The sequence below is a fragment of the Platichthys flesus genome, chromosome 8 (genome assembly GCF_949316205.1).
Source record: "Platichthys flesus chromosome 8, fPlaFle2.1, whole genome shotgun sequence".
NCBI classification, from domain to species: Eukaryota; Metazoa; Chordata; class Actinopteri; order Pleuronectiformes; family Pleuronectidae; genus Platichthys; species Platichthys flesus.
The window spans coordinates 12108223-12132483 of NC_084952.1; the positions used below are offsets into that span (position 1 = coordinate 12108223).

The following is a 24261-nucleotide window of genomic DNA, read 5'->3' on the forward strand; positions in this document are numbered from 1 at the left end:
GGTGTAATACTCTATCTTGTTGTACGTCTGTATGACATGTAAGGAGAGGAGGGGGATACTTTTACTCCCCGAGGATTATGGGTTGGTGATGGAATGACTCCTTGGGCCTACAGGGCAAGGGGGTTGTACGAGGCCGAGACTGGTTGCATTTATTTTTGTGGCAAATTAAAGCCACAGCCTCAGGGGCAAGAGAAAGATAAATACATCGAAACATGGTAACATTAAAAGGTAAGGGGCACATTATAGCCTGATCCCTGCGAGACAACAGATTGATACCGGTGATAAACACTGCTGGGAACCTGGTTACCTGACACTGTAAGTTATTATTACACGTCGACTGTGAAAACAAACAGAATTTACACTAAATCGAAGCAATAGAGGAGTTGACGGTAAAGCCATTAGACTTGGGTCACACAACTGTATCAGTGCCGGCGGGAAAAACACTGGAATGTTATTTTGAAAGGATGAAATATCAATGCACAATTTTTTTTTCCCCAGATGCTTTTCTCACATAAATTCCAAGCACAAGTATTGTGTACAGCACCCCCCCCCCCCCCCCCCCAAGCCTGGTCAGCTGTTCATTTGTTGCGTATCCCCCCTGGGGAAAAGCTGCTTAGGGCAAAAAAAGAAGATTACAAATATCCCACTATATAAACAGAAAAACACAGCAAAGCCTGTGTGACCCTCACTTATGAAAGAGGGCCACACAGGCTTTGCTGTGCAGGTACACACATGTACCTATTTTGAGACCGTAATCTGCGTATAGATTTGAATTTCTATGTGACATGACACTTTCATCTGCTCTTAAATACAGCACTTACACAGTATGTTCACCTAAAAGGTCTCTAAGAGCTGACAGCTTTACTCAGTGGGGAGTCAATCCTCGGACCTTTAACAGAAGTCCAGTTACCCAAACACACACTTTGCCCCTATTTGACTTATAAATCCATAAACATGAAACTGTAAGTAAGACTTAGAACACCTTAGGAGTAATATACGATTAAAACTACCATTTTTACAACTGTGAGCGTAATAATACAGGCAGAGGCAGACACAGGTGACCTCTGGGGGAGGGGAGGTCAGTTGTGGCGGTCACTGAATGTAATCATTCTATGAGCAAACCAAGGCATCAGCAGCCATGGGAATACATACATACATACACACACAGCTTGTCCCGGCCTCGTTCAGCAGTTGAGACTTTGTGTGAAAAGAGAGAGTGTGAGAGAGCAGGGACAGACGTCTCAGCAACCTCAACACATGCTCAAGGCCTTTCTGTAGGTAGGTGTGTTGTTACAGAGAGCTGTTTCCTCCTAACGTGATCTCATCGAAAGTGATGGGGGATGAAATTAGTATAACTGAGGATTCATCAGTTTGTGTTTATCAGTCTGGAAACATCACTACGGCAAATAAAACAGGATCTTTGATGGGAGCATTTAAGTTTGCCGACCTCTTCTTGTCAAACAAATGTGATGTATTGTTGATCCAGCAGACATGAGTACAAAATCCTTCTTTGCTTATCCAGTGTATTATGCGGCAGTAGAGTGATAACCCAAGGGAATTTCAGTCTAAAAACCTAGATGCCCACTATACCCACTTACTCCTCAGACTGCAAAAGCCACATATGAGCTTCTGCTGTACTTTTTGATATTTTTATACAGAATTAGTACATTGGATTATAACCCCCATCCCTTGCAATGACCTCACATTAGATGGGGATGTTTCAAGGAGGAACAATTAATAGGACCGTTGACCTAATGTACATGAGTGCACATGAGCATTGTCTTAAAGCAGGCTTGCAAAAATGTGAACCTCTCCTTTAAGGATGAACCACTAATGTAAAAACATCATGCTGCTATTAAAGGATTTTGATAAAACTGCAGTGCATTTTACAAACAAACTTCAATACAAACTGCAGGAGAGAAATGTGGCATTTTACAGTCAAACACGTGAGTCCAGGGTCTCATATATCCACACTTTGACTTTGCATTTTAAGCACACACATACAATTGAGCAAGGGTATGATTACACAAGTGCAAACACTTAGTGAAAAATGTGTAACTCTAGGGCAGACTGTCAAACATACTGAGAAGGGCTTCTGTCCTTAACTATTTGTCCAACTCGTTTGCAAGTTCACACTGCCCCCTGGTGTCTGACAATCAGCATTGCAACAATATTAGATCATTTCAATGCATTGTTTCAAGTTGGGGAGAACAAATCGTTTTTTACACGAGTATGTTATTTTATTTCACTTTGCAAAGACAGGATGAAAATAAAAGCACAGTCCTTTAACAACATGGTTATGTACTATTTCCAGTAACATTTGTATTTTAAGCACAGTGTAAATATGTTTGAGGAGATGGGCAGTAGATGAGCACAATGTTGCATGCCACATGTCTAAATCTAATATCAACGAGCCTTTTTTACTGGCTTCATTAAAAAACGTGGTTCTTCTCTCATCTAGAGTAATGAAATGGTGAGTGGATTTGTTCAGTGACTGACAGGGAGGGAAACCATTGGATCAATGGGTCAACCTGGAGAATATTTTTGTACTAAAACAGCTAATACTGTTGCTTATTATAGCCAGTCACTAATAAAGTAAAAGTGTTTCCTTCTAAGTATGACCCTTAACTCTGACTTGAATCATCATTAAAGATAAACTGAAGGCAGAAATAAAATCTTTTTGATCTCATACTTCATTTATAACAAACAAATCTGATGGTGGATCATTTTATAGTTGCTCCACAGCAAATAAAAAACAAAAAAAAAATAAAACAACAAAACAAAATTCTTAAATACTTTCAAGCGGTTTTAGGTGTTCATTGAAAAATTCAGGTGGGACTCAATGGGTAGCCCTGAAACAGGCTCCTCGGGTTTGACAACAAAATTAAAGTGCAGAACAATCTTTTTCTTATGATCTTCTCAGATGGGATTCTGGCCTATGTCAGGCTCCTGCTGGTCTTCCATGTAGTAGGGATCTCCTTGGTGGACTCTGTGATTGTGCACCCTCAGGTTCCCCCTGTGAGCGAATCTCTTCCCACACTCTGTGCAAGCGAAGGGCCTCTTGCCCATGTGAACATCCCGTTGGTGGGCCCTCAAGTTCCCGCTGCGGGCAAAGCGTTTACCGCACTGAGCGCAGCCAAAAGGCCGCTCCCCTGTGTGTGTGCGAGTGTGAACTGTCAGCTCGGAGGGAGTGAGGAAGCTCTTTTCACAAAACTGACAAGGATGCAGTCGGACCCCCGTGTGGCGCAAAAGGTGCCTGCGCTGGTGGGAGGGGTATGTAAAGCACTTGGCACAGTATGGACATGTGTACGGTCGTCCATTCCCTCCACCAGGAGCTGGAGGGTGGCTGAGGGCACTTGTGTGCCGTAATGTGAGTGACTGCGAGTTGGACTGTGGTCTAAGAGGGTCTCTGCTGCCCAATGCTGTCGCTCGCCGTGTATGATGGATGGTGCCTCTCCCAGCCCGGTCATCTCTGAGTCTCCATGGGGATTCGCCAGTGGGAGCTGGGGGTTGATCCTGCTGAGCCTCCCTCTGCCCGACACCCTGACCCTGCACGGAGTTCTGACTGGGGTTCTGGTCCTCAGGCTCCTGGTCCAGGAAAGGGAAAGAACCACTGTCATCTTCATTGCTGGTCTCGTCAGAGCCAAAACCAGGTCGGAAGCAAGATGCGTCAGTGCCAGTACTGCTGCTAGCTGGCCCAGGGCAGCTGGTGCCATCTGCCTGCAGATTCTCTAGACCGGGCATCCTACCTCGAGGGGCATCCAACGCTGGTAACCAATCCCCTGGTTGAGCTAAGCCTTGGTCAGGTCTGGGAGAGCAACGTCCACTCTGGGAGATGGAGAGAAACGGGGTGGAGGCTTGATCCTGAAGGGGTCTGTGGTCTGCACTGCGACTGCCGTGGTCCCAATGAGACACTGCAGACAAGTTAGGGAGAAAATGAAATTTTACACACTTTCTTCGCACCATCTATACTAAATAATAATCTTTCGTAGCATAAAAGGGTTAATGGTTAAAAGCAGGTCAAGAAATTAATAACTTGTTACATTTGGACTTGGCTTGTGTGATAGACAAAGTATCAATCTTGCTCTGGTCCCCAGCAGCATGGCTTCCCTCCACAGTTTGAACTGCGATAGACTCCAGGCTAGGCCCTGAACCAGCACGCTGTGGAGAATAGATGAAACAAGTCTGTAAAACTCATGAAAACCCACTGCAAAGCACGGCTCCCATGACACAAACCAAATAGATTGAACGACTTCAGTATATCACACTTTTGAATCACTGAAGACAGGGTCTGACCTCATGTTTTACTGAAGCTCCTTCCTGGCATGTCACCTCCTCTTTCAGTCCACTGAGGCTCTGACTGAGCTCTTCTACTGGGTCTGGGTGAGAAGTCACATCCTTCCCCACATTCAGTCCTGTGCAAGAAAGTAAAGTTGGTCAGTTTATCAGTAGAGTTAGATCATGCAAAAACTACAGCACATATTACCACAAAACTTGATGTAAGGACACGATATGGGTCAGGGAGGAGAGGAGGAACACATTAAATGATGGTGCGTCCAGATCAGATCTTTCCCCTTGCTTTCTCATTGCGAGATAACAAGTTTTACAACAGAATTCATTGATCTTGATTTTTTTTGCAGATCCAGTTAAAAACGATGATCTATTGAATATAAATGTGGTTTCATGAGGGGACGGTAGGGCCTTGGTTGAGTGTCAGTCTAGCTTTAGTTTTAAATTTCTGACCTACAATAATGAGCGGTTCTATTACCTGATCCTGTCTGGGTCTGCTGCCTCGTGCTGCCCTCTCTCTCCGCCGCTGGCATCTCCTCTTCCTCACCGGGGCCGCCCTTCGCCCGCTGCCTCCTCTCCACCTTCTCCAGCTTGCCTCGGAGGATGGAGATCTCCTCGGTCTTCTGCACCAGCTCCGCCTGCTGCCCACACAGGCTGCCCTCGAAGATCTTGGCGATCTCGCACACGGCGGCGGCCAGCAGGGAGTCCATGACGGTGGCCAGCTGTGCGTGGAAGGCGCTCCGGACCGACTCCATCGCCAGCAGCCTCCCCGGCGGAGCTTTGCTGCCAACGATCGAGTCACCGCGCTGTTTAGCTCTGCGCCCGGCCTCCGCAGGCAGCCGCCGGGGAACGATGTGCCCGCCGCTGAATGCTCCTCTGCCCTGGCACCTAAGAGCTGCCATGCTGACAAGCTACTACATATCTACGCTTGATTTCGGCCATTGACTTTCATTTAAAATCCAATCTCCTGATAGTTTATATATCTTAAAGCTTTATTTATTGTATTTCGAAGGCTCACGCTTCTACTGCTGTATGCAGTGATAACATCCAATGTGGTGCAAGGCAGAAATCCAGTCTGCACAGTAAAATACTATAAACATGGTCTACTTCAAGCTAGCTTAAAGAAAACAGGTTGTAAACGAGCACCGCGGTCATTGTTTTGACGTACGCTAGCTAGCATTAGCTGAAGCAAACGTGTAAACAAGAGACCCAATGAAGCGCAGCTAGTGCTTTTGCTAGCCGGTTAAGGTCGTACTCCAGCTAAATAATGTATATCCTGCAGCGGATACAGGCTTAAGTCGGTGATGGCTCGACAGTCGGTTGCTACACGTATTCACCGGTTCACGTTTAATCCATGAAAACGCTTCACAATCACAGATTAGTTTCCTGCGTCCTCCGGCAGGCAGGTTGTCTGTGACGCCATCATTGTGCAAGTCTCGCGATAAGAGAGAAACGATCCAGGCACTGCAGAAGATAAACTCTTGAGATCCAAATAAATTATTTAAGTTTGATAGAGATAGAGATTCAATATCGTGGTGGGACCACACCTTGACTTATTATACAATGCACACTGCTTGAATTAAAGAAGCAGTTTCAGTATGTATATACATATATGGGTTTTATTGGGGTAATGTTGACAACACATTAATGTAGCAAACACTATAATGACCCCCTTCCCCCCTTTCAGATAAAATAGAACAATAAGTTCGATAACCAACAACTACTACTGGGACAATAAAAAATTATAATTATACCAATGGCTATTTATGGGAAATTGTGTCCATGTTGTTTCTAAAGTCAAACAACCAACCTCTGAATCCACAACAGTGAAATGTTATATCTGTTGAGTAACAGGAGACAAGATAACTAGTAACATAGAGTCTCCAATCAAGGACATCATCTCTCACACTGAGCGGACTCAGTCACTGACGTCCTTTCTCTAATTCTGCTAAAACCTGTAGAAATGACGAAACAATGATTTAAATAAAGTAAACAACTAAACTGTACTTTAAGAAAACTTTAGATAAATACATATAGATGATTTAATATGTACTCACAGTAAATCCATACACAGGGCTGGGCAATTATCCATGCAACTTCTGCCAAGGTGGCTGTTTTAAAAATATACTCGACCGTTGCAGCCAATAACTTCATCACAGGTGGATCTGCTTTAAGGCAATATTGGTTTTCATAAAATGTATCAAAAACACACATTTTCTTTACAATGTTCTCTGAATGCTTTCAATTTATAGCAACCATTCATCTTCATCACAACATAAAAATACATTTGCTGTTGAGATCTCTCCAACACCCACCAATATACAAACTGGTTTGAACGTCATTGGTCAACTTTTCAATAAAGTTAGGTTTTGCCATCAGAACTATATCTTGATGACAAGCCATTTACAAACACAGATGATAGCACAGTATGGTTTTATCACGGGTTTTACAGTAAATGACAGAAATGGGCATGTGGATATAAAAAACAACTTAAGATCCAGACGATTAGGCCCCAAACTGAACAGCTAAAAGGGATAGAGAACACCATCGGCCACAATCCAAACTGATTCTAACTGGCTTTGCTGTGGCAACCCGGCATGTGGTGTCCGAGGCGCCCTTAACTGAAGAAGCCGTCTCCCTGCAAACCTTGCAGACCTTTGGCCAATCCCTCACACAATGCTTTGTATATCCTGCTCTTCTGGTAATACCTTCTCGCTCTGGACTGGTGTCGTACAATAGCTGCACGTTATTTTGTGACAGTATTAATTGCTGACGGGAACGAAACTTTGCAGAGCAGCCTCTACAGGTGAGGAGCCTCTCTCCTGTGTGGATGCGTTCGTACACCCATTGTTTTCCATCTGCCACTCGGCTTCATCGCCTGGACTGGGCCCTCCCTCAACATTGTTACCAGTCATGGTGCTACTCGGGTCTTTGCTGGGAGAAACCGATGCCTCTTCGGTGTCTTCCAGAGGCATGGTCCACGTCATGTCTCCCTTTTTCTCAGCCGCCTTCTTTTGGGCCTGGTGTATTAACATGTGCTTTTGGAGATACTGTTTATTGCAGTAGTTCTTCTTGCACAAACTACAAGAGAATGGTTTGACGCGCAAATGCAAGCGCACGTGACGGAGGAACTTGCTTCTCGAAGTAGACGTTATTTTGCAGTATGGACAGCTGTACATCTGAGTGCGCTTGTCTTTCTTGTAAATCAACAGCAGGTTTTCATCTGCTTCTCTTGCCAACACTTTCTTCAGTTTTTTGCAATGTCTTTTATGAGACGTGACATCACGTGGAGGGACATTCTTGTGGCATCCTTTGCATCTCGTGTGTGATCGTGTGTGAATACGTAGGCTGTATTCTCTATGAAACTTCCTCTGACAGATTTTGCAGGTGTAGATCGTCTCAGCATTTTCCAACGTCTCCCGTTCTATGGTCACAGTTGTGTCTTCTCTCTTCTCTTTGCTGCTCATCACTGTGCATTTTTGTCTTTCTTTCTTCTCTTGTCTCGTCTTGGAGCTTGTTTCTGTTCCATGTTGCATTTCTTGTTTGTACACTGGTAATATTATTGTGTGATATTTCTGGTGTTTCTTGTTTATCGTGGAACCTGTGAGAGAAAAAAATGCCAAAAATGTTACTGTGACCGAATGAAAATCACAGATGACATGCACATGAAAAACTGTTTTAATAAGTAGCAGCAAAGTTATATTTAAAAGGTATTGGGCTATAATGTCTCATTTCACCCAGTATGAAAAGACAAAAAGAAAAATTGTGTCAACTTTTCCTGTACCTATGTATAGGGTTTTTTAAATATGCATATATTTTATTATATGGCGCCCCCACGTATAAACCATTTTAATTCTTCAGGTACTCACAAAGTACCGGTTCAATTCAGTCTTTAACATTCCAATTTAACATTGGTTGCACTGTTAAAAAGTAGGTGTATATTTTGCAACCTGTACTTTGAATAATCCACAATTTTCACCAGACCAAACTTCTATTAAAGAAGTAGTCCCTTTAGAAACTCCCCACTGTGCTACTGTGGATTATCCACACTTTTTGAAAAAAGGTGATGCTGACGCAATTTTTTAACAAAATTTCGTTAATGTGGACACCATAAACTCAATTCTTCGCCCAAATAGTTGGGAGGGTAAATCAAAGTAAGTGTGCCCTTTCAATATTTATTCTGCCAATACTGAATATTTACAGCACAAATAAAATGTATGAAAAGAATTAGCTAAGATTGAAACCCACTTCTCAAGGATCTCCTGGCACCGCGTGGTTGGTGCTGGGAGTCAATGGTGGGGATCATCACCTAGAACACAGACGTTTTTGGTTAGACACAATCTCTAATGATACACAAAGCCAAGCACTAGACAAAATGTGTACACGTGTGTCTGTGTAAGCAACCCATAATGAGAGCATTTCATTGGATGTTTTGAGACTGTCATGACTCTGCCTCACTGGGAGTGAGTGAATAAACTAGCTCTTTAAAACCAATTACAGCTGAAGACAATGCAGCCTAACCTGACAAGCTGGATACACCCAACGTGTCATGAAAACTAGTCAGTAAAGTATAAATCAGTACTTTGGCCTTTCCTAGAACCTTAGGGCCATAGTATAAAGGTCACAGGTTACAAAACATGTCTCGCCTATCTAACATCTCCAGAGAGCACTTCATGTTTCCAGGGCTCCAGTCAAGGATGACCACACTTGTACTCCACTGTAATATATTGTGTAGTCATCAGCGCCTACATGATGGGGTACGCTGACAAACTATGCTGCCTGCCTCTAGAGACAACATTAATAAACAGGTTGTGATCCGCAGTTTTCTGGGCAGCTCTTTGATGCCGACACATCCAGAATCAGTTACACACCTCTTGCTTGATGACTGGAATCCGGTGCAGCGGAATCAACAGCTTGCGAAGTCGGACACTGGGACACTCATCCTCTCGCTTGTTCGTGGCCTCATCGCCCAGGGGAGCACACCAGTCGTCAGGCACTAACCAGACCAATTTACAAAAGGCATGAAAATTATCAAGCTGCATATGGGAGCCTTATCTTTTGCGGCAACAAGACATGTAAATACATGCACACACTTTAAAACGCTTGTTCTTTGCTAGTCTGGGGTGAAATTTGAACTCATGCTGGTTATTGGACGCTTTAGTTTATTGGTCAATATATAGTGCAATTAAATTTTCATGAACCTTCGGGTTTATAATTCACATAAAACTACTCACGATGCCTTTATTAAAGTTATACAACTTGTAAGTTCTTACACACCTTCTAAAAGCATCTCGCTATATACTACTGGTGTATTAGGAGTTCCCTTGTAAATGGTGACAATACAATACATGGTACAATGCAGTTATGTGAGTTACATGTATGTAAAAGTGTTTTCAGTGTTATTTCACATCAATAAATGTTCATTAAAAATTGATGTGAAGAATTTAACAAGACAGCAGCATATTTTGTCAAGTTACCTTGAATATCAATCTCAGGAACACCAGCAGTTTGTCCATGGAGCTTCTTCACAGCCTCAGGCTCTCTTTGATTGCCTTCTCTTATTTTTGTCCGAGTTGGAATCATATCCGCTCCCCTGTCACCTCCAAACTCACGTTCCGTCAGCTTGATCTCCGCCTTCTGTAACTTTATTTTGAGATGAGCCACCTCCTCGCCTTTATTCACCAGCTCCATACGATGGGCATGTAAGTTGCCCTCAAAGATCATCATTATCTCACACACAGCCCTCCTCAGGACTGACTCCAAAGTCGTGTTTAGCTGGGCCCTGAACTCTCTGACCAGAATGTCGGACATCTTTGAAGAAGACAGGGACAGTTTTGTGTGACGTTGTACTGGTCCTTTCGTTATCAATTATCCCCCTAAAAAAATAGAGAAGAGATCAGGTTAGGGTAATTTATAAAACAGCATATTGTTATCTAAACTTATCATGGTGTAAGTGTAATGATTCTCGGAGCATTCCTCATCCATATGACATGGGTTAAGAGCCACCAGGAGACCAGCGATGAGCCATAATGGCAGAATGCATGTAGTGGGGGTCTTTTTCATTGCGTTTCATTTAAGTGTGTTGACCAATGCTTTTTGTTAACCTAAAGCTGCTTTCAGTCCGGCACTGAACTCCAGCCGGTACGTCCTGCCTCCTGAACGCTGTTTCACCCCTTGCTCGAACACAACACACAATCTTCTGTTTATTTAAACGTGTGTAGACGAAGAATCTCCCGCTGGGTTTTTCAGAGGTAAGAAGAGCTCAGGTCTGACAATGACTTCTGAGAATAAACCAGCAAACACAGAGGCTAATACAAGAGTCAAAATGAGGGCCTAGCCCAAAAACTATTTTCATCAAAAGCAATATCCCAAAGGTTGATTATATATCTATATAGACACCCATTGTGATGCAGTGGGTGGGTATACGACACAAACTTTAACCTTCACTCAGGAGCTGATATCAGTCTTTAAACACAAAAATAAACAATGACATTTATTGTGATATTCATCGATAGACTAACGTGAAACTTTTTATTTCAGGTCATATCAACACATAATTTAATGCACACACATTGAATGATCTTTTCCTGTGATGCTGGCTCACTGGTTTCCCGAAAAACACCGGATGTTTATTCGCGGGCTAACGCTAGATTAGCTAGCTAAACGTATTATTCACTGAATGAGTTGAACCATGAACGACAGCAGTGGTCAGCTGGTTTCAACTTTGAGAAACACTGATGTTATGTTACCATTATTCAGTTAGAAGCTGATGTTGCACATGGCGGGAGAATGTTGTCGTTACTCACCGTCCGGTGGAAGAAGCAAGCCGCTTCGTCTGTGGAGGTTCTCGGTCTGCAGCTTAGTCTGGAGCTGAGGGAATGTGTCGAGAATAGGCTCCTCCGTGTCGGACAGCTACCTACGTCATCCACTGTTCGATTCCCCTTGTATTAAAGACAGCAAACCTGCAGCACGTTCGAATCCCAGTCCGCCATTTTCACTCCGCCAGACCGGGCAAGGAAAGCTCGTCTCGATGTTGTAACGTCATCTTCTACCACTTCCGCTTCCTCCTTCTTCAATTAACTATAACAATCCGTTCTGTTTTTGTTCTTTTCATGGGTTTTTTATTTGATTACAAAGTATTACATTTAAATCTTAACTTATGAACCCTGTTACAATGTTATAACATTTTTATACACATGAATAGAAACCTGAAATTATTCCCTGAAATCAGACCTGTTCAGTAAGTGAATATAAGTTAATAAAAAAAAAAGACTAAAAAGTGCCATGTGAATTAGAAACCTGCTATCTAACTGTACCTTATTTTTATTTATACAAGGTCCAATCATGAAATGTAATTCAGCTGCAGTTGTACATGTTGTATATGTTGCATTTTATGGGGTTATTGCCTAATTTAATTGCCTTTTTTTTCATTATAGATTAGATTTTTCCCCCCACTCTTATCAGAAGTAATCTTTACAGTCACTCTCTCTGTTTTAATGATTCTTGATGTGTAAATAACGGATCTCTGTCCTACTGATCCCTTTACAGACTTTTCTCCAACATCTAATACATTAACATACGGTCACTGCATTTGTTCGAGTTCCTGAGGTAGACTATTTTATCTAAATTTTCATGTTTTCATCTCAATAAATACAGATTTTTTTTAAGCTATCTTAATCCTGAGGTCAAACAAAAGCTTTTGCTCCTAAAGATATTTCTTCACATTCTACATTTATCTTGTACCAACAAGATGCTCAAACAATTCAGTTGCTCTAAGAGGTGGCAAGTAAGGACAGATTAGAAGCTGTCCGGCTCAAAAGGCTTTTTTCATAGGACATCTTGTCATGCCACAGTAGGTAACTCATACGCTTAAATAATATTAACAAGATTGTCTCTTAGCAGAGATATTCTTTCATCAATATCCATGAATGATTCCCTGATAAATCAATGAAATTGTTGCAAAATCTCACAATAGAAAGAAAGGAAATTCCTGGATCCACCCCCTGATCCAGATCTGCACTAAACTTAATGGATTCAGTCCTGACCTATATGCAACATCTTTCCACCAAGTTCAGCGGTAATCCTTCCAGTAGTTTTGGGGTAATCCCGCAAATTTACTAAAAAACAAATGCAGATTAAAACAAACTCCTTAACATAACCACAATATAAACCATTCTTTTTTTTATTGAATGGATATTTTCCAGGGTTGAATCTCACAGCAAAAACTGAGTTTGGAAAAATTAGAGTGTGTCTTCTTGAGGCTGGAGACACAAGGAAAAGAGTGATTCATTGATTGTTGACATGGTTTACTTTATTGCATTTAAAACTGGGAAGTGCAAAGCTTAAGGGTCCTGCTAAGTGCTTATGAGACAGGCGTACAGTATCAGGTGTCTGCTTCTTCTTTCAGTCACTGTCGACTACGCTTGTACATGTTTCAAAATATGGAATGGTTTCTCTATGTCAGTGTGTTCACCTCCGTCTCAGGCAAAGGTGCTGTTGTTCCAGCCTACGTTGGCTGCATCCATGTCGAAAAAGTTAATATAAATCCTGAAATAGACACAAAGGGATAGAGGTTAATCGGATTGGACTTTCACATCGAGTGTCCCCATCCAGCCTTTACTCATCCAAACTGGCCACAGTGAACATACAGGTATCTCAGTGCATTTCTACCTGTCAGGAGAGATGCCCAGGTGTTTGTTGAGGAGACCACACAGAAGTTTAGAGTACTTCTTGTTCTGAGCGCCGCTGATCTTTCCGATACTGTGAAGGGAGCAGAGCGCACAGGGGTCTCCCTTTCCTCCGAACATCATCATTTGGTCCGGGTTGATGTGCACAGCGATATACTGGTAAACAAAAGCAAATATATAAACAACGGAAGTCAGCTCACACTGGATGAATCGGTAGTTGTGTCAGTTGTTGAGTATTTTGGCCTTTTTAAACTTTCTTATTCTTATTATTTTCAGATATTAAATTATTTAAGCCGATGAAGTGTTGGTAGCCTTCGAGGAGAGATGCTCCAAAACTAAAACATTGGAAATGCCTGATACAGCCAAAAATGCAGGGCCGGGCATCGGTGAGTACACAAATCGATGTACCCTTCAGATACCACTTCTTTACAGGGTTGTACAAACAACTTGTTTAATTTTTTAATGCACTGGTATTGGACCAAATGGCAAAGTCTAGGTATCGGAAGGAAAACATTGTATCAGAACATCTCTCCCTGTGTCACAGTGTTATTCATGTTGTCCATTCTATATCATATTAGAGTCATTATTTTTAGATCATTCATTATTCTAAATTGATAAGTCATTACTTTATTTTTCCTCAATAAAGTGTTGGACATGGGCTTTCATAACAAATCCATTCTTCAAAGTATTTGTTATACACCCTCAAGGGTGCTTGGAGATGCCTCAGTTTGTATGACATGACAGAACATTTGAGGTCAGCCTGTGGGTTCAGTGAAATCATCGATCATTAACTCCTGCAAACGCTCTTCAAACATTTGTCAGAACCACAGACAGTCTGTGATCAGGACTGTGTTTGCATAATTGCACAAGATAAACGTGTGTATCATGCATTCAATAGAAGGTAGAGAATATCTACTGTAACTTTGGTCTAAATGTCAGTCAGGCTTCATGCACAGGTCGGACTTAACTCAGTTTGAGGAGATGTCGCGTGAGGGAAACAAACAGGATTTCTGTGAGCACACAGGACTGAGCTGAGCCAGGCCTACCTGTGCAGGTTTGCCTATTTCCCTGGCCAGCTCCTCGGTGGCCTCTGACAGCAGCGCCGCGGGCACGTCGCCTTTGGCCACGTTGGTGTTCACCACACACATCGGCATCTTGACTGCTGATTGTAGGTGGTTGAAGAGAGGAGGGGGATCAGCTGTCTCACACACAGGGGCGGAAGTACAGACTGAATCTGCTCTTGGTCGTGTAGAGAAGGGGGGGGGGGGGGTTGCAAAACATGCGAGTGAATTGACCACAGCGCTTCTCTCCGGTCTGGAGGATCCCGGTGGCATTACACGCTGAACACAACTACTATTATAACATCTGGATATTCGTTTATTTTTGTGGTGTAAAGTAATTTTTCCTCAGCACCAGTTCTTATCAAATATGAAGCAGAAAATTATGAGAGAAATATCAGTACGTATTCTTTCTTCTTCTTCTTCTTCTTCTTTGGATTAATACAAGTCCTTTAAACAGGCATGTAAATGTTGAACATATATATTGAATGTAATTCTGGACTGATTTCCCAACATTATCTTCAGTTGGGTCCAGTTGGCCGGTAAAAATCCGCAGGGTGCGTTTTTATTTCCTGGGTGCGGCCTTTCTGGAGTGTAGGGTAATTACGGTACCGCGCATGCGCAGTGAGTGCGGTCAGACATCAGTCAGCGGTGCTGAAGGAGGCGAGAAGGAAAACAGTGGCAGAGGGAGCGAGCGAGCGAGAGGCGGCAGAAGTTGGACGGTGCTTTCCTTTGTCGCCGCGTCTCGTCGCTGCGTTCACCCTAACAACCAGCGAGCTCTGTCGGGAGCAGGGAACCCGCAGCGTCGGTCCACGCTTCGCCTCCACTCCGCCAGCTTCCCTCGGAGGCAACACGAAGCTAAATTAGCCGAGTTGCTAACACATTGACTTGAGCAGCCGAACGGAGGCTGCTGCTCCTCCGCCTCTACGCTGCTGGATGTAGATCCATTATACAAGTTTAGCAAGAAGCTACCCCGACACAGGTGATGTATTTTAGTATTTATTACACTGTAACTCCACCGTTTGACATTTTAAATCACGGGTAACGCGTAGTATGTGTAGTAGAGATTGAATAACAATGTATTACAGTGTGATTCACGCTTCACTGTCGCTATCACTGGCAACTTACGACTTATAAGTCGATTTTTCGAGCTGACATCGATTACTAGGGTCTATATTGTGCATGTTCACAAGCTAAAGCTCAAACAACCGCGTATAAAATGTGGAACTTCTGTGAAACTGCCTGAAATGTGATGATGCATCGTGAAAATAACATTTAACTTGTCGTCGAAACCCCATCAGGTCCGCTCCCGTTCATCCACCCATGACCATGATGATGGAGGAGACCGTGACCACGTTCGAGACGCATCTGACGGCTGTCATGGACAGTCTGATCCGGGCGTCGGTGTGCGAGATCGGCAAACTCTTCCAGGAGACGGTGAACGACTACCTGGTGGAGCTGTCCCTCAACAGGAAGGAGAACGACGCGCTCAAGCTGCGGCTCCGGCTGACCGAGAACAAGCTGAGGACCGAGCGCCAGTACGGGATGGGCTGGGCGGCCAACCGCCGCAACGCTGGGCTGGAGGAGGAGAAGAGAACCGGAGGGCGCCAGAAACGCAAAGTTGACATGGCCCGTAAGTATCACTAAGGCTGGCTTGAGGTTGACCAGTTCCTCCTCATCAGGGAGGGTTACATCATCTCCACATTGTGGCACACACGTTTACATAAAGCTACAAGCAAACATCCTCCATGTTTCAGTGTGCTTGTGTTTTTTATGTGAGAAACTGGGCTCTTGCTGTTCACTCGGGGCTTATGTGAAGACGCACTTGTTTTGTTGGAAACCATCTGGCAAGAGCTGATCTCTCCCTCCCTCCTCCTCTCTCTCTCTCTCCCTCCCTCCCTCGCTGCCTCACTCCTCCGCCTCCTCCTCATGATCTCTCCCTCTGTCCTTCACCTCCCCCTCTCCTCTCTTTCTCTCTCTCTCTCTCCCTGCATTCTGTCCCTCCCACTCCTCTGTGCTTCTGCACACCCGCTCCCTTCCTGCCTTGCTCCTCTCCCTCCCCCCACCTCCTTCACTTCTCTCTGCCGCTCTCCAACTCTTACCTCCTCCCCTTCCCGCTCCTCTCTCCTTCACGCCCTCTCCCCCACACGCCTCCGCCTCCTCCTGCTCTGTTCTCTCCTTCATCACGTTGCACGCTCACTCTCCCACTTCCTCCCCTCCCCACACCGACCTCCTTCCCTCCACTCCTCTTCCGCTCCTCTCCGCCACCACTATAATTACACACTATCTCTCTACTTCCACTTCTCCTCTCTGTCTATCTCTCTCCTCTTCATCACCCCCCCCTTCCCTCTCCTCCTCCCCCCCTACACCCTGCCAACTCTACTCCTCCCTCTCCTCTTTTCTCTGTCACATGTTTCTCTCTCCTTTCTGCTTTCTTGTCTGTCCTTCTATGCCCCCTCTCTCCTCACTCATTCATCACACTCACTTCTCCTCCCCCTACTCCCCTCCCTCTCCCCCCGAACTCCCCTCCGCTCCTGTTCTCCTCTGCCTCTCAAATCCCCTCCTCCTTGTCTCCTTCTTCTACACCCTCCTTTCTCCTTCATCTCTCCTGGCCTTCCAATCATCTCCTCCCACTCATCCTTCTCTCCCTCTCATATTTCATTCTCTCTCCTTCCTGTCTCCCTGTTCCCTCCCTCTCTCCTTCCCCCTCCCCTCCTTACTTCTCCTTCCTCTCTCAATCTCGCTCCCACCCTTACTCTATCTCCCTCTTTTCTCCACAGGAGGCAAGTCAAAGAAGGGCCCGGCAGCAGCCCATGGCAAAGGCTGGCCTGGAGGTGTGTGGGAGGAAGAAGGAGGTGGAGGTGGCAGTGGCAGCAGTGGCAGTGGCAGTGGCGGGGGCGGAAGAGGAGGAGGAGGAGGAGGAGGAGGAGCTGTGGGGATGGTGGCAGGAGCAGGAGGAAGAGGGGGAAAGGAGGCCAGGGAAACGTACCTCATCCAGTTCCCTGGGGATGAAGAGGATGAGGGAGGGATGGCGGAGGACGAGGCAGGGGAGGGCAGCCTCAGCGGTGAGGGGGAGGAGACGGCCAACATCAAAGAGGAGGTGAGGGAGATGGTCTTTCTCAGAGGAGGAGGAGGAGGAGGAGGAGTAGGAGGAGAAAGTGGCACAGCATCTCTGCTCTGCTCAGAAGCTTCATTTGGAATGAGAAAGAACGTAGACAAGAAGAGAGAGCAATGATTCAAAGAGACAGAGACAGTTTCGCTTGTGTTCTTCAGCCATCAAATCACTGCAGAGATGTGGTGGGTAAAGGGAGGCCACTGATTTGATATTTAGCCTCCAGAGGGCTGCGTTGAGTACGGCACTCCACATCTCAAGTGCAGTGAGCTTTTACTGGTAGAGGTGAAAAGCTGTTTGCTATTCCACTGCATGACAACATGGCAGGACACCGGTGGCAGATTGAGGTGGTTATTGGCCTGGAGGCTATTCTCTCTGGCCCCCCTTTTTACTCATCATGCTTTTCCAGAAAAAAAGCAATTTATCACCACGTGTATAAGTGGGCTGGGATTATTATATGGCGCTTGTGGACACACGTAGGCTGCTGTAGCATACACACTCACACTATGAGACGACTTTTAGCATAAACGGCTTTTGAAAAGGGGAATTTATTTTAACCTGTAGCTTTCTAAACCAACAGGTACACCAGCTGTAGCAGTACACAGCTCCTCTCTTCCATGAGGCCAAAAACCACAACATCTTATCACAAACACAGATTGAACCACACATATATGAGAAAAACAAATCCCAAAAAATACAGTAAACATAACACCAACACGTTCTAACAGTGTAATGCAACAGCAGCACAATTACAGTTTTTATTCCTCCACACCGACAAAACCATGTCCAGAGGCACAATGTTTTTGGGTATTTCATCCTTCCCACACTCTCAGGAACTGCCTCATGAAATAATTTTCTGACCATTACTCAATAATTGTTATGCTAAGTTAACATAAATATCAAATAGGTAATTCATTTTCCACTTGAACCGACCAAATCTTCCTCCCGATCACCCGTGTTTTTTTTCTGGAGATCATTCACTCCTCTATGAAGAATATACTGAATATTGTTGTAGGAGTGATACCTCCGATGCTGCCCAAATTAACATATGCATTAATCTGCATCAAAAGATCCACTCTTCTGCTAAATGTGCTAACGTGCTATTAGCCTCCCTTTGAAGTCTGTCACGGTGTTGTCATGACTACAAAACAGCTTTAAGAAATATAACGAAACACAAAACTTTAATCGCAGGTTCTTTTTCAACATAACAACCGTGATTTAAGGCTATGATAAACAAAAGCCTATACATTTATCACTGTATAACATATTCTGCCAGATTACTGCTGATTGTTGTTTTAACTCTGTTTCCCTTTATGTAGTTTTCTCAAACAGAAGGTTATCAGCACGCCTCTCTACAGCTATTAAAGGAGGCTATGAAGATCGACCTGTCCAACCAGATCCTCCACACAGGCTCCAGAGCCCAAAGCGAAGGTAATGAGCACAGGACAAACTAATGGAGGGAGGGAGCATTGTACCAGTGTAGTACTCAGAGACCAGTATTTGAAAGTGTAAATGGTTGCCCATGCCAGCTCTCTCACCACCTTTCCCTCCTTCACATCTCTCCTCCAACTCCTGTTTCTCCTCTTCTGTCTCTACTCAGGAGATCTGTCAGATCGTCCCCCGTCCCTTCATCCTGGAAAGAGAGAGGAGGAGGACTGGGAGGTGGGCTCAGCATCAGAGCCGTCAGACGGTGGCATGACAGTGGATGAGCTGAGGGGTCTGGAGTCTGCGCTGAGGGCTGAGAGAGGCCGTGAGCAGGCTGCCATTACGGCTTCCCAGCCTGTCAGCCCCGAGCCAGATGTGGTTCGAGGCAGCGATCTCAGCTCGCCACCCAAGTACATAGGTCTCGATGGCATGGAGCAGGATGAAGAGCTGGAGCCTCAGCCGCCCACGCTGCAGAGAGAGGACCAGATAGGGAAAGGCAGGGCAAAGAACAGCTTGAGTGCAGGAGTAGAGCTGAGGTTAGGTTGGTCGAAGAAGATGAGAGAGGGCGACCTGGAAGCAGCAGATATGACGGGAGAGGATGTATCGGAGCATGGAGAGTCCGAGCACCCGCCCCACTTGTCAGCTCCTGGGAGCGTCGGGGAGAGCGAAGGGGAGGAGGAGGAGGGTGGTGGAGACCTGCTTCACTTTTGCCCACAGTGTGGAGGAGGTTTCACTGCAGAGGCTGAGCTGGAGGAGCATCCATGTCCACTAGGAGGCGCCCATTTAGAGAACAGCAGTGCAGAGGAAGGCCTTTTCCCTTGCGCCCACTGTGGCAACACATTCAGTCACTCCTGGGCGCTAAAGAACCATGAGTGTGCCTGCGCTGCCGAGCGGCCGCACTGCTGTGAGATCTGCGGGAAGCGCTTCACACACTCGCGCTCGCTGGAACGGCATCATCTGGTGCACACGGGGGAGAGGCCGCACCGGTGCCCACAATGTGGACGCAGCTTCAGTCGCCTTGGCAATTTGGAGCGGCACCAGCGGATCCACACAGGTGAACGTCCGTACGGGTGTGAGGCGTGCGGAAAACGCTTCAGCCGTGTGGAGTACTTAAAGAGACACCAGCTCATACACAGCAGTGAAAAGGCAGCACTGCAGTGCTCCAACTGCGGGACAGGATTCAGTGACGTGGAGCAACTGAAAAACCATCAGTGTTTTTAAAACCGTTCCTTCAAATCTCCGGCTGAAACGCAAAGAAACAGATTTCAATTGAGGGTTGTAGAATCCAGGTGCTGAAAGTGACTGTTAGCTGCTGATGTGGTTGTCAGTGATTTGAAATCGTGTCTCTTACACTCTGACAGCATGTCAAATGGAACTGAGTTAAAGAAGCAGAAACATGTGTGAATGATTTTTGTCGAGTAAATATAGGAGGCAGAGCTGAGAGGGCGACAGGTGTATAAGGGGTTTCTCTGTAGGAGGAGAAACAAACCTCAGACATTCAGCCATTTTAATTGGAGGTGTACAAAGCTTTTACTTATTTATGATGAACAATGAATGGTAATTTTTTGAAAATCTTTATATTCATAAATCCCTCATGTTAACCTTGTTTTTCTCTGACAATGTTATTGACAGCTTGGTGTTTTGTATGTTTGTGTTTTGATCATATCGTTCAGAAATAAATATTTCAATTCATCAGAAGGCTTCTTGCCACACACAGCTTGGATTTATTGATGATCACAGGTTTAATGGCACAAGAATAACAAGATAATATTAATCAGAAACATAAATTTCCAATCATCATGAGACAACTATAAGCTATACTAAGGTTGTGACACTAGGGGGCGTGTGTCTGCACTTCCTGACAACTGGACAAATAAAACTCAGGCGCTGATACATAAACTGTGAGCAGGAAAGTTAATGCTTAAGCACTGTCACCCTTTGTTACTGTCAAATCAGCCAACTCTTTAAAAGACACTTCTCATATCATCACCCTGATATCACAAAATGCTGACAAGGGAAAACTCTTTCAATCAAAATCATCACATCCAGGTTAATCAAAACATTTCATTCAGTAATTAAACAGTCAGGAAGGGAAGCGATCACAGGAGATGCAGTGACGCCTGCATTTAAAGCATATTTTTCTTTATTTGTGGCACTGTCCAGCAAACAGACTGATGGGCATCCCCAGCCTTTGTCCCAAGATGTCCTCCAGAGCCGTCAAATTCATCCTCTTCACATCATAACCTCGCGGCGACCTCTTCACCTTCAGGTTCACTGGCACAATCTCCTGTCCACTGTCTCGGTCATTTCTTCCCACTGCTGCGTATGTGGGGAAAAATTTCCGCTCAGGTTTAGGCAGGTCAGATTTGTAGGTGGGACAACAGTAGGCGGACCACATGTACTCAGGGACAGACACTCTGTTATTGATCCATCGTGCTCCATCCTCATAAGGCAGGGCCCCTGTGATCACATACATCGGGCCCTCACAGAACCTAGTGAATTGTTTCATTACCGCCCTCTCTAGAATGCTCCAGGGGCCAGAGTTGGAGCCCGCCTGCTGGGGGACAATGTTGGTCAGGGTGAAGGTGGCCTCACGGTTCTCTTTCGTTTTCTGGTGCATGCTGGGATTAAGGTGACCTTTTGTGAAGTTGGATAGTCTGTAGTCCTGGAGCACTGCCTGGCTCTCGATCACATTCTGGTCCAGAGGGATGTGAAAAGGAGTCATCTCAGAACTGGCTCGAGAAAACGCCAACTAGAAGACACGCCGGGGGAGAGACACAGTGAGACATGTCAAAAACAGTGTCTTGAGGCTTAGCAAGGTCAATTAGGACGACTATCTCCGTTCTATTCAGTCACAATTCACTCTCTCCACCTCCTCTGATCGGCTGTCTGTTGGAGGTGTACTCCAATTAGATTTTGCCCTGATCTCAATCAGCGAATCATGTCGTTACTGTCAAACTTTCTATCATTCCACTTAGCTCACTAAGATGATCAACATGATCTCATCTATACCACATCACCTCCTTCTTTTGCTGTGCCTGGTTTTTAATTGGTTAACTGGTTTTAACTGCTTTTAATTCATTCATTAAAAATGACTTCATATGGAAACACGCAAGTAAATAAAGTTTTGTTCAACATTTACAAAGTTTGAACAAGCTATATCAACACGAGTATGAACTGTAATTCGTGCTAACTTAATTAATTTGTGTTTCCAATTTTAAAAAAAAGTTAAGTTAGTGAGTCTTTTCAGTGTTTTTAACTGAACTCTCCTGATTTAAATACAGTTTGAAACAAAAGAGAGTATTTTTGAATTTACAGTTCTGAAGAGGGTTTCTAACCTTTTGCTTGGAGTTAAAAGCAAAAAGAAACTTCTGCTGCACTTCCTCTCATGTTACTTCTAAGCGTGATTGGTGATCTTCCGAGTTATTTCAACTCACTCAACTCTGCACTTTAAGTTCACTGAGCCAAAGGAGTAACACTTTGTCTTTACCAAGAGAGAGCCCATTTCAGAACACTAGTTTTCCCCAAGATTCTCAGCTTATCCTCACACATCTTATCTCAAATAGTAACACTGAGCAGTGAACCTTTAGTATTTACAGGACACGGTTACCCTTGGACATCATTCACTGTTTTTCCACTTACCTGTGGTTCGTACATCCAAGTGCTATTAGGACGTTTGCCGTCTGCAGGGCCGAGTGTGTAGGCCGAGTACAGTGGTGTGCGATGCTCTCGGTTGTACAGGCTGGCAAAGTGATACTGGTTTTTGTAGCGCTGGCATATCGGCTGGTACCAGGCTGCATTGATGCCCTGTGGCGGAGACCCGTCATAGAAGAACTCAAGGCACTTGGAAAAGTCACTGCTGATCTCTCCGAGGACCAGGCCACCAAACCAGGGCAGGAGAAGCAGCAGAGCTCCTGTGGAGAATTGCAGCATCTTCCTTTGAGACATCTTGCAGGAGGCTGGCGGTATGTATAAGTCTGCAGGAGTAAATCGTCAGCAAACAAAGACTTCCTCTCTGACAAAGCTCCAAAGTTAAACAAGACCTATATTTCCCTTTTGTCCAGGTTTCCTCTTATATACACTTGCAGGAGGAACCCTGTGGGTGACGGTTTAACACTCCCCACATCCAAGCATGCATCCAAATTTCCCCTGTTGACTTGCAAAGGCTAATTTCTGAGAAATGGTTTGCATATCTTTTTTTAATCAGTCAGCTGAGGTGGAGACAATGTTGTTTGGAGTCTAAACACTACTTTTTCCAAGAGGATGATCCATCGGAAGACAGAGGTGTGGAAAAACATGAGCGTCTTGCATGTTACAGAGCTCAGTATCCAACATGGCAAAATTGTTTTAGCCCAGATTTGGCCCACACTGTCACTCTCTCATCCGGCCCACTTATTGCGTTGAGTGATGGGGGGGTCCACACCTGTTTGCCAGATCTGGACCACAAAGGCCATAGCAATACCACATATCAGCCAAAGGTGATAAAGGTTAGCCTACTTTATTTTTGTGCTGTTTGGGCCATAATCACCATTTATTAGTTGAGCCACTTTGGCGTGATTCCTCTGAGCAAATTAGAGTTTCTGTCTCCTCCTGGTTTCTGTATGATCTCATGTTCTCTCTCTCTCTTTGAAACTCCCGTCATTTCGGGAACTAGTAAGAAATGACATAAAAGCTCCATATACTGTACGTAGTACTTCTGTTATTTCACAATTTTACATAAAGTCTGCGGCATCTTTTTCCCGTTACGTGCTTCGTGTTACTGGGAAAATCCTCTGCTTCGGTTATTTTACACAAATCTTTCAAACATTATCATTTTACTGGAGATTGTGTAATTGTTGAGGTTGTGGAAAGGACGTAAAGATGTCGGGAAACCAGAGTTATGTACAATACAAATAATAAAAAGGCATGAAGTAACTTGGATGAGTACAAATAATTGTCAATGGACTGATTCAAAATAGAAAAAGGTGACGTTCTGAGCTAGAAACACGTATTTTATTGAAAAGAAGTCTCTGCTCTTCTTCTGCTGTTTTGTGTGTATGTGCATCGTGATTGCATTTACACAATTAAGACAATTTACAAATGAGTGAATGGGGATTAGTTTTCCAAACAATCAAACCCTTTTCAATATCAGTGACTAACAGGACTATTGTCAAGATTCGGGTTCTCTGGAGGTTTTTGGAAAAAAGGGTTTCATCAGTGAACAAAGCCGCAGAGGTTGTATGCAACTTAGAGTTGAGAGATGCAGGTGGTAGACTGCATATCATGAAAATCAGAAAATGAGAATGTCATAGGTCAAATAGAAAAAGTTTGTTGGAGCATCAACTGGTGTCAGGACCCTGTGAGGACAACATGTTCTTCAGACTTTTGTTACTTTTGTCCAGTAACTAAGTTTGGATGTTCTCGCTTCTGCTTTTCTGAAACTGCACATCACGGCCCCCTGGTGGGCACTCAGAGGAACAACTGGTTCAAGAACAGGTACAAATCCAGGTCAGATTGGTGAAACCGGCTGCCCTGTTAGTAATAACGCTGCAATAATACACTGGTGACGAGGATGGTCGAAAATCACCATTTGTTTTTTCTCCCTATAGTTTTGGTTGCCACACAGCGCAGAGTTGCTGAGTTTTGGTGACATGCTCTGTGTCAGCAAGTTTCCCCACTTCTTCCTGGATCTGTGTTCCTGACTCAGAGG

The 24261-nt window shown here is 44.5% G+C and overlaps 5 protein-coding genes across 5 annotated transcripts; 1 reads left to right on the plus strand and 4 right to left on the minus strand.

The window, feature by feature from the left end:
• Positions 1-2768: 2768 nt before the first annotated feature.
• LOC133959078 (zinc finger protein 135-like) lies at positions 2769-5721 on the minus strand. The gene is made up of 4 exons (XM_062394171.1): positions 4769-5721; positions 4297-4415; positions 4044-4161; positions 2769-3914 (listed from the first exon to the last, which is right to left on the minus strand). The coding sequence occupies exons 1-4, from the start codon at positions 5190-5192 to the stop codon at positions 2920-2922; spliced, it is 1656 nt and encodes a 551-aa protein (XP_062250155.1). The 5' UTR covers positions 5193-5721; the 3' UTR covers positions 2769-2919.
• Positions 5722-5889: 168 nt separating this feature from the next.
• On the minus strand, positions 5890-11324 carry LOC133959248 (zinc finger protein Xfin-like). The gene is made up of 5 exons (XM_062394366.1): positions 11097-11324; positions 9768-10166; positions 9162-9286; positions 8539-8599; positions 5890-7891 (listed from the first exon to the last, which is right to left on the minus strand). The coding sequence occupies exons 2-5, from the start codon at positions 10099-10101 to the stop codon at positions 7053-7055; spliced, it is 1359 nt and encodes a 452-aa protein (XP_062250350.1). The 5' UTR covers positions 10102-10166; positions 11097-11324; the 3' UTR covers positions 5890-7052.
• Positions 11325-12579: 1255 nt separating this feature from the next.
• On the minus strand, positions 12580-14222 carry mif (macrophage migration inhibitory factor). Its single transcript, XM_062394255.1, has 3 exons — positions 14024-14222; positions 12961-13133; positions 12580-12837 (listed from the first exon to the last, which is right to left on the minus strand). The coding sequence occupies exons 1-3, from the start codon at positions 14129-14131 to the stop codon at positions 12771-12773; spliced, it is 348 nt and encodes a 115-aa protein (XP_062250239.1). The 5' UTR covers positions 14132-14222; the 3' UTR covers positions 12580-12770.
• A 68-nt stretch (positions 14223-14290) lies between these two features.
• On the plus strand, positions 14291-20270 carry si:dkeyp-121d2.7 (zinc finger and SCAN domain-containing protein 5A). The gene is made up of 5 exons (XM_062394099.1): positions 14291-15017; positions 15337-15668; positions 16816-17135; positions 18467-18578; positions 18748-20270. Exons 2-5 carry the CDS (start codon positions 15359-15361, stop codon positions 19791-19793), a joined length of 1788 nt encoding a protein of 595 aa, XP_062250083.1. The 5' UTR covers positions 14291-15017; positions 15337-15358; the 3' UTR covers positions 19794-20270.
• On the minus strand, positions 20265-22630 carry LOC133959030 (endonuclease domain-containing 1 protein-like). The gene is made up of 2 exons (XM_062394100.1): positions 22215-22630; positions 20265-21324 (listed from the first exon to the last, which is right to left on the minus strand). Exons 1-2 carry the CDS (start codon positions 22518-22520, stop codon positions 20716-20718), a joined length of 915 nt encoding a protein of 304 aa, XP_062250084.1. The 5' UTR covers positions 22521-22630; the 3' UTR covers positions 20265-20715.
• Between the last annotated feature and the right edge of the window lie 1631 nt (positions 22631-24261).